The 12,779-nt window shown below is 39.9% G+C and overlaps 1 protein-coding gene across 44 annotated transcripts in view; it reads left to right on the plus strand.

Annotated features, from left to right (window-relative positions):
• NRXN1 (neurexin 1) overlaps positions 1–12,779 on the plus strand; it is a 1,224,094-nt gene that overhangs the window by 545,379 nt on the left and 665,936 nt on the right. For all 44 annotated transcript variants that reach the window (XM_043543816.1, XM_043543819.1, XM_043543831.1 and 41 more), the window contains one exon: positions 10,713–11,096. In XM_043543816.1, the coding sequence (XP_043399751.1) occupies positions 10,713–11,096 (384 nt within the window). The remainder of the gene's footprint in view (positions 1–10,712; positions 11,097–12,779) is intronic.

The following is a 12,779-nucleotide window of genomic DNA, read 5'->3' on the forward strand; positions in this document are numbered from 1 at the left end:
TGCTGGTTCTTATCACAAACTTATCTATGTTTGTTTCTGGATGATGGAGATTTTTTTTTTTCTTTTTACTACAGGTGATATACTGTAGCTATGTGACATACATGATGTGACTGAAACACTATCATTGGCAGATAACTCTGAAACTATAGAAAATGATGGTGATCTTGAAGATGGATAGTCTTCAGAATCTTGTATGTTGAGGATGGATTCTCCTAAACAAAATAAGTCAATGCAGTTATTTAATTATTATTACCATACTGCTCATTTAGTATTACTCATTGCATTCACTGACACTCAGTACTACTTTAAAGGTGAAATTGTAAAAAGAAGATCTGCCTATTTCAGCTATTTATTTTTTATCACAACTGCATCTAAAATGATAGTAACATAGAGTAACAACTATATTTTTTGCTCAAACATGAGAATTCAAGAATAGTCCAGAAGAAAGACAGGTAGTACTTAAGAAAGAAGTATGAAATAAAAAAGTTTACCAACCTGATGATCCTGCATGTTCAGACATGTTCCTTTCATCATCTTCAATGCAGCTTCCTCCTGAGAAGGAACACTTCTCATGATGTTGTTTTGTTCGAGCGACCAGGCCTTGCATTTCTTTGTTGCACTGGTGCATTTTGCACGCATGCCTGTCTTACCCAAAGGTAGAGGAACTTAATTAAAATATTCGCAAACTGGGTCTCTTTTATGACCTGCTGCCATTATAGGTTTTCCCTTCTAGTGAGAGAATGGTATGGTAGATCTCAAATCAATGAAGGCGACACTCAGAAAGACCTCAAGACTTCTGGAATATGCTGCTCAAATAGTTTCACATTTGTTTCTACTGCCTGTCCCTCCCTTCTCACATTTATCTCCAGACTTCTTCTCCTTGTCCAGATCTATTTCACCCCCAACAATCTTCTATTCATTGAACTTTTTGAAACTTTGCACTTTTAGAGAGAGATAAGGGATTGACTCTGTATACACAAATTTGCAGAGGGACAATAGGGTTGAGGTCTGTTATTTCTCACCTCTTTAAATTATTTATTTATTTTAAACATTTTTGCTGTTAACAAGCATGTTATCTCTGGAGACACAAATCCACAGTTTGAGAACTGCAAAACTAAGCATATCTGATGGTATCTTTTAGACCAGTGGTTCTCAAACTAGGGCCGCCGCTTGTTCAGGGAAAGCGCCTGGCGGTCAGGGCCCGTTTGTTTACCTGCCGCGTCCACAGGTTTGGCTGATTGAGGCTTCCACTGGCTGTGGTTCACTGCTCCAGGCCAATGGGGGCTGCGGGAAGCGGTGTGGGCTAAAGGATGTGCTGGCCTCCCTTCCTGCAGCTCCCATTGGCCTGGAGCAGGGAACCACGGCCAGAGGGAGCCGCGATCAGCTGAACCTGTGGACGTGGCAGGTAAACAAACCAGCCCAGCCCGCAAGGGGCTTTCCCTGAACAAGCGGCGGCCCTAATTTGAGAACCACTGTTTTAGGCTGAACACTGAGTAACATTGGATAGATAGAAAGATTAACCTAAATATTCTGTACAGAAGCCCATGGAACCTCATAAGTTTGGGTCCCTAATCCATGAAGTATTGGAACTCATTTACAAAACTTTTCTTAAACATTACATAAATATATTGTCTCATACTATAGAATTAGAATTTATAATCCCTATTCCATGATGAGATATCTTTGAGCTATAATGTATCTTAATTAAAAGTATCTTTAGATAGGTTTTTTCCTCAAAAAGCATTTTATCAAAAAAATCCAGTTTAAATAAAAACTGATTTTAAAAAAAAATCATTGATTTTTATCCACCCTAAAAATTAATACTATACTGAACTTTCATCTAAAACCTGAACCCAACACAAATGTTTATTGTGATTTGAATAAGTTTGGGTTAATGTTTACAGTGAGAAAAATACTGAAATTCTTACTCCATTTTTGCATAGGCAATGCTGTCATCTAATCTAATGGGAGTATTGCCTGAATAATGGCTGAATAAGGACCACAGAATTTGCATCAGAAAAAATACATTTGATTAACATGAAAAATAAATTGTATATTCCTCTTTTTCTTCTCACTGGAAATGAATATTTTGAGCTAGATTCTGCTACTCCTACTTGTGTTTGGTGCTGTCTTACTCAACTCCTCACTATTAAACACTCAGTGTGAGAAAGCATGGCAAAATCTTCTGCAATAATGCTATTCCAGCCCAAACCAGGAATACTGGAAATCTCCTGAGAGAATGATCTTTTGAGATCTCCAACTTATTAGCTACTTATCGGAGCCAATCACTGCTAACATGGCATCTTTTAAATTTGTGCTCCATCTTCATGAATATGTAGCTCAAGTACCATATTTGCTGTTAAATAACGTTTCATGTTTTGCAACCTTTTATTCCTACATTTCTCTGGCTTTCAAATCGAAAGCAGAGTGGTGCCCACTGATAATAGAAAGCTGTGGCTAATTTCCTTGACTTCAATATTAGCAGAATCAGCAAGTGCTTTGATTTATTTTCTGGTCTTTGCTCTCTTCCTGATTCTCAGCCACAGGAAACAGCCACTCTAAGCTGCAGCAACAACAACTATCCCCTTTCTGTCATCTAGCTAGCCTTGTTTGACACAGCTGTTACCAGACTATCAGATAATATTCACTCTAGCACACTAAGAGGACAATATGATACAGCCAGAAAAGCCTAGTCTTTCCTTAGATTTTCACCATCTGCCAATAAACAACTATGAGAGTTTCACATAGTAACTTAATAGACCACGTAAGGTAAGTATAGAGATCAAGGTAGCTGCACCAGCTGCAGTTACAATCTCAGTATTTTACTGATCACAATTGATGAGACAAGGTTTAGAAATATGTCTGTGGGTGGATGTCTTAGTTTATTGTAAACAGACTTATAAAACCTAAATTGCTGAGATAATGAATATGATTGAAGAGGCTCATTAACAGATACCTATGGGAAATGTTTGGCTGTTCAGCTGTTACAATACTGCCAACTTTGCAGTAAAAGAAGTAGGAACATACCATGAAACAGCTGCGCCCACAGTGGTTTTTGTGACACATTAGGGCTAGGTTAATAACTGATTTGTGAGGCCTGAGTATTGTTTAAATTTTGTTAAGCTGTTTGGCATACTCAAGGATAACCTCACAAGCATTTTTCTAACAAACTGCCATCCTTTAGAAATCATCATTACACATTAAAATCAGATAGAGAATGTATCATTCTTGTCAGGCTTCAATGGTGTACAGCACTGCAAAACAGATTATATCAGCAGTTATGCATGGGTAAGCTGGTATTTAAGGGCTAAAAAGTCACTGAGATTTTGAATTAAAGTAAGAGTTCTGGTTTAAGCACAAGAAATTATCATGTGTGTGTGTGAGTGAGAAAGAGAGAGCACGCAAAAGGATCTCACCAGAGCATATAATTAGAGGTTTACTGTAATCAGTCTTTCACTGCAAGCAGCACTTTCTAAATAGCCATTGCAAGCCCTGTTGTTTGGTGCTTATATATAAAAATATGTATAATATAATAGACCATTCATGAATCATAACACTTATTCCTGATTAAATAAGTATTTGAAATTACTTATTTGAAGTGTTGGATTGACCTGGTGCTCCAAAGATAAACAATCCTAATTAGTCTTCCATTCATTCAAGTAGTGTTCCAGGTTGGTATTGTACAAGTGATTGTGTATCCATAAAGTAGTAAAAAAAAAAACCAAAAATTCTGCCCTCAGATAATGCCTACAGTACCTGACTGGGTGTCCCATTGTTAGAGATCCAAAAGGTCATAGCAAGAGCCTAAAGGATGGACTTGCTTCCAGGTGATACTGGGGAAAAGAAATACTTCTTTATTTAGATTCTGAAGTTAAATATCATTGATGAAGGATCAGTGCTGTGAGTCAGATCTATCCCAGAAGCTCACCTAGTGCAGTCCTTAACTAGGTCTTCCCTTTCCTCTCTCATGACCCAAAAGTCAATAAAAAAGTTTTTAAGCAGTTTTCCCCCTTGGTTTTCTTTGCCTCAGGGAGACATGGAGAATCTTTTCTATTTACCAGGTGATCAAGCAGTCTGTGAAAGAAGCCACCTTTTCCCTTGGGGTGCTCACTGTCTCATCATTAGCTGTATTAATATTTATTTATTTATTTGTTTTATATCACTGTAGCAGCGAGGTGCCCTGCTCATGGACCCAGAGCTCATTGTACTAGGCACTGTACAAAAGCAGAATAAAAAGATGTTACCTGCCCCAGACACCTTACAATCTAATGCTGAAATTTCTCAGCCTGCAAATATTTTTCTTCTAAGACTTCCCTTCCACCTTCCCACTTGTTAGAGTTACCACCCCACTCTGAACTCTAGGGTATAGATGTGGGGACTCGTATGAAAGACTCCCAAGCTTATTTCTACCAGCTTAGGTTAAAAACTCCCCAAGGCACAAATTCTCCCTTGTACCTTGGATTAGGTAACCCTGCCACCACCAAGTGTTTTAGACAAACTCAGGGAAAGGTCCACTTGGAGTTCCTACTCCCCCATAATATCCCCCCAAGCGTCCACACCCCCTTTGCTGGGGAGACTTGAGAATTAACAAGATCTGTACAGACCAACTTTGGGGGGGTTTAGGACACTAAAAAAAAAAAACCAATCAGATTCTAAAAGAAACAGAACTTTATTATAAAGAAAAAAGGTAAAAGAAGCACCTCTGTAAAATTAGAATGGAAGATAATCTTACAGGGCAATCAGGTTAAAAAATACAGAGGATTTCCCTCTGGGCCAAACTTTAAAGTTACAAAAAGAAAACCAGGAATACACCTTCTCCTCAGCACAGAAAAAATCACAAGCCAAAACAAAAATAAGCTAACGCATTCCCTTGCTAGTACTTACTAATTCTAATAGAGTTGGATTGCTTGCTTCCTTGATCTGTGTCCAGCAAGCACACAGAACAGACAGACCAAAACCTCCCCTCCCCCCCCACAATTTGAAAGTACCTTGTCCCCTTATTGGTCCTTTTGGTCAGGTGCCAGCCAGGTTACCTGAGCTTCTTAACCCTTTACAGGTAAAAGGATTTTTTGCCTCTGGCCAGGAGGGATTTTTTAGTATTGTATACAGGAAGCTTGTTACTCTTTCCTTTTTTTTAATGACACCACTAAAACAGTTTTTCTTCTGCCATACTGGCATAAGCATCTGCCTACATCTCTCGGTCGAAATAATTCAAATATGCTGCAATATATTGGCAACGTAGATGAAGAACTCCTCTCTCAAGCTCTGCAAAATAAGGAGAGCTCCAAAGGCATGGTATAAAAATGGAGTAAACCCAAGATCACATAGATAACTGTTTCTCCCATGATGGATTTGTGCTTCCTTTTTTAGGGTCATTGAATGTTATAATTTCCATAAGATCTCAGAGAGCTTCCACTGATAATCTATATCTTGTGCAGTGTCCTTAGTTTTGAGGAAAAATCGGTCCATCTGTCTGTCAAGATATCATAAGAACGGCCATAGTGGGTCAAACCAAAGATTCATCTAGCTCAGTATCTTGTTTTCCAACAGTGACCAATGCCAGGTGCCCCAGAGAACTCCTATCCAGGCAAATACTTTATATAGCTCCAAAGCAATAGTTTTTGCCATTAGAGAGCAAACTTTTATTGCTTCAGAATATCTCATTTTGTAGTCCGCAGTCATCAGGTTTTATTGGTGACCCATTGCATTCTTCTACAAGAGGTTCTGTCATGTTCAACCCTATTTACTGAAACAAGAGTGCTTGTCACTCGTTGCCTCATCTGGCATCATTCTGCCCTCAGCCTTATTGACTGATTCACTCCCCAGGTTACTTTGTTTCTTAGCTGGATCACATATGGTGACTAGGAATTGGCCATCCTTTTTGAGGGCAACTTGTGTCTTTATTTACATTGAGACCCCTGGCAGACATTAGCCATTTTTAGTAACCAGAGAGCCCTAGATTTCTCCTGGCATCATGAGTAGCTTAAAATCAGGAGACTCCTGATAATATTGATAGAGTTGTCAACAGTGTTAGTATGTGTGTGATGAATGCAATAAAGACAATGATGAGCTCCACAGAAAAGCCCATGAATAAATACATATTTTTTTTTAAATTTAATATGTACTAGAAATAATGCAGCATACCAAAAATATATTTTAAAAAGAATAAAAATAAGAAAAGGAATGTATGAAAATAAAATCCTCATAATAATTTTGTTAGAGTCATCATATAGACAACTAAACACTCATTGATTAAACATATACTTTTGGAAGAGCATCTGCAGTATAATATAACGATATCATTTGAACTGTTATTAATATGCAGTGTAAGTGCTTATAGAGTAACAGTGTTTAAGGCCAGAAGGGACCAGCAGGTCATGTAGTCTGACCTCCTATATATCACAGGGCTCCAAAACCACCCAGCATCCATGGGCAGAGATTGGGAGGATCATGGGGGGAATTGCCCCCCCCGAACTGGATAAGATTCAGAAGCAATGTATGTGTGTGTGGGGGGGGGTGCCCAGATTTCTCCCTGGTAGTTGGTCCTGCTTTCTTCCCTTGGAGGCAGGGGTGACGCCACAAGCTCTGTGCCTGCTGGGCAGTTCCCTCCACGTGCTCTGCATAAGGGGAGGGCAGGAAAGTAGATCCTGATAACTCACCGCACTGCCTATATGGAGAAACTGACTGGCAGGCACGGAGCCTGGCATTGCTGCTCACCATCCCCCCCCCAGTTCCCTTGGAGGACACAGAGGAACGTTGTGTGGGGGTACAAGCGGTGATGCAAGGCACTCCATGCCTTCTGGTCAGTTTCCCCACGTGGACTGTGTAACGGAGTGCAGGAGAGCAGTGACCTTCACAGCAGAGCTCCAGTGTGGGGCCATTTTCAATAAGAGCAAGGTGGCTGAGCCGCTTCCCAACCCAGGTGAGTGCTCAGCTGCTAGTCCTGGCTGTGGGGGTGTGGCGGAAGGACTATTGGACTTCCCCTGCAGGGAGCCACCGGGGTCGGGTCAGACCCACCCCCAGGAACCTTTCCTGGCTCCAGAAGCTACACACACACACACGCTCCACTTCCTGCCCCCATCACTCCTCAGCTGCGAGAGGGAGAGGTCACTGTATGGGGAGCTGCACCCCCATCTGCCCAACCCTAGTGTATACAGACCTCCCTCCCAAGTGCCGCATGCCTGAATCCCCACCCTGCTGAGCCTCACCCCCTGCATCCAGAGACCCCACACACCAAGACCCTGCTATTGAACCCCACCAAGCCCCCCACACCTGAATCCTTACCCCACCAAGCCTCACTCACTGCATCCAGAGGACTGCCCTGCTAAGACACTCCCCCCTGCCGCATCTGGATCCCCTGTGGAGCCTCACCCCCTCCCACCCCTTGGCCCCCCAAATACAGAAGTCAAACTCATAGTATGCCAGCACTCATATGCTAAAGCCAGCAACAAAATTAGACCAAAGTATTACATCCCACAGGAGACTAGATTATTATGTGCTACAGGCAGAGAATATGAGGAACCGAGGTGCACCAGTGCCTGAGGCTCCCACAGTGCCAGTGAAATAATGTTGGTGATGCCAAATAACTGGTCTAGAGACTGAACAGATCTGGTACAACATGGGAAGGATCAGTGAAAGGTTCCACTAAGTTGTGCAACCAGTTTTCTTGAACCTTGACTGAGATCAAGTCCCTAAGGGTGAAGAGGTATAGTTCATTTTCCATGTCCAATTAATCCCAGGCCTCTCTGCTAAGGATGCTTAAAAATGTGCCAGTTGTACTGGTTGCTTTTGTTACTTGGAACTGGTGTAAAACCACCAATTCATTGTATGTATATTAGGCTACTAAAATGTCATTAGAAAGCTTTTATTCACTAATGATCTGGGTCTAATTCAAGCTAGTGACCTAAAGGAGAAAAGCTCTGCAACCCATAACCAAACCTTTATCTTTTAATATTTAGTGGATATTATTCATAATGCAGTAACTATCATATCTACATTAATATGTATCAAATTAGGTAACAGGTGTGTGTTGGTTGACACAACTGATTACTAAAAACTTCCGCAAAAATTTTCACACTAAAGTTAGTTCCTTAACAGGTAGCCTGATATTCAGAGGTGCTGACTTTCCGAGGTTTGATTTAATGGGAACTGTGGATGCTCAGAACCTCAAAAATAAGACTTGTGATAGGGGTGCTTAAATATAGATTTAGTAAAATAACTTTAGGTTCTCATGATTGAAAATTGAGGGATTTTTGGTGGAAGAAAGGGTCTCCTAGTTAAAAATTCAACATATTGACCTCCTTCAGTTAGGGATTTAGGAACCTCCCATTCCAATTTTCTGATTCTCCAAATAGACCTCAAGCAAAACACAGAAGAAAAGTATTCCTAATATTGCAAAAGGAAGTGTGGGATAAACATTTAAAACAAGCAACATTTTCAGGCATTTTTATACACAATTATAAAGATGCAAAAAAGGCACAAGCCTTTTTGTCCCCTCATCCTTTTTGGTAACCGTTAAAAGTAGAGAGGCTGTTTTTGAATTATACCAAACTCAGCTTAAACCAGAAGTACTGGAAATCTCACAAGGGAGCTTTATCTTCGGACATTTCCAGTGCAAAATGATTTGAATAAGTGTCTAAACTTTTGAATGATTATTCTGAGCCATTGAGATTTGCCCATTACATTTTTTAATTCTATGAGTCCCCTGGAACTCTGTATCATCAGAGTACAAAATACTCCCATCATAAATACAATTCTGGGGGCCCAGAAAGCAATGTATTTGACCATGCCAAATTGTGGCCTTTCCAGAACAGTTGTTTTTCATAGAGTTAGTGACCAGAAGAGACCAAAGTGATCATGTAGTCTGACCTCCTGCGTAACAGAGGTCAGGGGATTCCAAACAAAGAAAAAAAGTTAGTTTGTTCTTTTGATGCCTAAATTCTACTGTATAGTATTTTATTTTAATTTAACATTCATATAATAAAATGTTTGTTTCAAATATCTCTGTCTGACTCACTTTTGCTTTCAGTTTATAGTCATATTTTGATATAGGTGCATGCAAGATCTTGGAAATATCCTTTCCAAATGACATTCCATAGTAGTCAATTCTCAATAATAATCCTTGAGGTGTTCCAGATTCTGTGCTGCATAGTGATAATAGGAATGGTGTTTCACATGCATCTGTATCTAAAGAGGAACATGATCCTGGGCTATCCTGCTTTCCATAGTACCATTTCAAACACATGGCTGAGGGTAAAACATAAAACACACACTGCTGTAACGTATATAGTATAATGTGGCTGGTAGAATCATAGAATCATAAAAGATTAGGGTTCAAAGAGACCTCAGGAAGTCATCTAGTCCAACCCCCTGCTCAAAGCAGGACCAACAGCAACTAAATCATCCCAGCCAGGGCTTTGTCAAGCTGGGCCTTAAAAATCCCTAGGGATGGAGATTCCACCACCTCCCTAGGTAACCCATTCCAGTGCTTCACTGCCCTCCTAGTGAAATAGTATTTCCTAATATCCAACCTAGACCTCCCCCACTGTGACTTGAGACCATTGCTTCTTGTTCTGTCATCTGCCACCACTGAGAACAGCTGAGCTCCATCCTCTTTGGAACCCGCCTTCAGGTAATTGAAGGTTGCTATCAAATCCCCCCTCACTCTTCTCTTCATCAGACTAAATAAGCCCAGTTCCCTCAACCTCAGTACTTCACTTTAATACAGTGATTTACAGGGGATTGTGATTTCACCTCCTGCTTGATTGTGAAGACAGAATCATATTAAAATCCACACGCAGATTTTGTTTGTAATAATCTTACTACAACAGTTGGACTGAATCTGATTAACACACATGTGCTACGGTTCTGTATGTTCAATTCTTTCAGTTGGAGTCCTTGGTCTTTACAATTATTTATACAGTAGAGGATCTTGACAATTGATCATCCTAGCCAACATTTTGGGCAACACATCTGAGGCTTTTTTGAGGCTTCTTGCATAAGTGGCAGAGCTAAAATTTCAGGCTTGTTTTTGTTTTTTAACTGAAAGCAAAAATAAATAAATATTTCTGATTTCATGATTTCTCTTGTGCTTCCCTCTCTCTCCTCTCTGTAACAAGCACACATTTAGATGCAAATGTCAGAGGCATTGATTTTTTTTCCTCTGGGTGTACATCACTATCTTTTTAATGATTGGCTGCCTGGCAGCTGATAAGAATACTTCCCCTCCCCTCCCAGATAAAGGGTCTGATCCTAAGCCCACTGAAACCGATCAGAATCCTCAGAGGCAGAATCCCTAGAATGGGATCTTGAGCCATTTAGAGGGCAGTGCAGAGAGTTGCTGTTCCACCAACAGGGTGTTTCTGAAGATCACCCTGAAATACATTTGACTTTTTTGCACCGAATAATACATTTTATCTACCTGAAATCCCTTATGTGGATTTTGGTTTTCAAACATTTAAGTTTATGCAGTACTTTGTGGAAATGTTTGTACACCACATATTTCCTGACAGTGTTTAAGGGATATTTTAACACAAAATAATGTGTCATTTTATTATTTTAAAATGTGTAAATACAACATTCATCTAGGGCTTTCATGTATGAGATATTTGGCAATAAGAAAATACTGCATTTTGGGACTCGGGGAATAAAGAAGTGCTGTCAGAATTCACTTTAATATGTTAAAAATCTTGCATTTTGTTGTTTCTTATCAGGTACCATTTCTGTGAACACATTACGTACACCTTACACTGCACCAGGAGAAAGCGAAATCCTAGACCTAGATGATGACTTGTATCTTGGGGGCTTGCCAGAAAATAAAGCAGGGCTGGTCTTTCCAACAGAGGTGTGGACAGCACTTCTCAATTATGGATACGTTGGCTGCATCAGAGACTTGTTTATTGATGGCCAAAGCAAGGATATTCGACAAATGGCTGAAATTCAAAGCACTGCTGGAGTGAAGCCCTCATGCTCAAGAGAAACTGCAAAACCATGCCTGAGCAACCCCTGTAAAAACAATGGTGTATGCAGGGATGGGTGGAATAGATATATCTGTGATTGTTCTGGTACAGGCTACCTTGGCAGATCATGTGAGAGAGGTAGGTTTCAAAAGATTGCGCATGACTCTACAATGTAGAAATTAACAATGATTAAAAATGGCAAGTACTGCATTAACTGTTTTAAAAAATAACCCTCATTGTCTGTTCTTCTTCTTCCCACTGGTTTTATATTGACAGAAAACTAAATTGAATCAAGTGGCCATGTGGCCATATGAAAGAGTTTGGGGGAGATTTTCAAAGGCACAAATGGCAGGTAGGTGCCTGCAAGGTTCCTTCCCCACTCTGAACTCTAGGGTACAGATGTGGGGATCTGCGTGAAAACCTCCTAAGCTTACTTTTACCAGCTTAGGTTAAAACTTCCCCAAGGTACAAATTATTTTACCCTTTGGCCTTGGATTTCCACTGCCACCACCAAACTTTATCTGGGTTCCTGAAAAAAGGGAGTTTGGACACGTCTTTCCCCCCAAAATCCTCCCACCCCTTGCAGCCCACTTCCTGGGGAAGGTTTGGTAAAAATCCTCACCAATTTGCATAGGTGACCACAGACCCAAACCCTTGGATCTTAGAACAATGAAAAAGCATTCAGTTTCCTTACAAGAAGACTTTTAATAGAAGTAAAAAAAAGAATCACCTCTGTAAGATCAGGATGAATAATCAGGTGAATTCCTTACAGGGTAATTAGATTTAAAACATAGAGAATCCCTCTAGGCAAAACCTTAAGTTACAAAAAAACCACACAGACAGGAATAGTCATTCTATTCAGCACAGCTACTTTCTCAGCCATTTCAAGAAATCATAATCTAACACATACCTAGCTAGATTACTTACTAAATTCTAAGACTCCATTCGTGTTCTGTCTCTGGCAAAAGCATCATACAGACAGACACAGTCCTTTTGTTTTTCTCCCTCCTCCCAGCTTTTGAAAGTATCTTGTCTCCTCATTGGTCATTTTGGTCAGGTGCCAGCGAGGTTACCTTTAGCTTCTTAACCCTTTACAGGTGAGAGGATTTTTCCTCTGGCCAGGAGGGATTTTAAAGGGGTTTACCCTTCCCTTTATATTTATGACAGTGCCTAACTCCCACTGATGATGAGTAAGAATCAGGTGCCTATCTGCTATTTGTGACTTTGAAAATCCCCCTTTTTGTCATTTTACAAGCTGGGCTGTGAAGAGCTTTGTGACAACATGAGACAGTACTTTCTCTTGTTACTAATTTACTGAAATGTGACTCTATGAAACCTGAATTCACAGCAGTCTGACTCTGAAATGAGGTCAGATTCTCCACACATGTACACTGGTATACCCCACTATCTACTGTACATTCTTGAATTCCATGAGTGAATTCCAGCCTCATTCAAGTCCTTGGCAAAACTTCCACTGACTTCAGTGATTCCAGGATTTCACATCTTCAATGTAAGTGAGAAAAAATCAGGCCCCTGGAATCTAGATTCAATCTTTGCAGCTTAAAAAAATTTCTAGTTCATAGGGGAATAAACTTACTGTTCATCATAAGTAGTAAAATAATTTATATTTAAAATTAATGAATAAAACCTTTAGCTGTGAAGATGAGTGTAAAATCAGATAGTAGCTATGCAAGTTAATTTAAAAAAATTGGGGAGGAAAACAAATTTGGGTCTTACAAGTATAGATTATTTCTGTTATCATTTCTATTTTATTTTAATTAGTTTAATTAACACTTTAATAATCTGCAAACATAGTGGCAT

Source organism: Chelonia mydas, chromosome 3, assembly GCF_015237465.2.
Source record: "Chelonia mydas isolate rCheMyd1 chromosome 3, rCheMyd1.pri.v2, whole genome shotgun sequence".
NCBI lineage: Eukaryota > Metazoa > Chordata > Testudines > Cheloniidae > Chelonia > Chelonia mydas.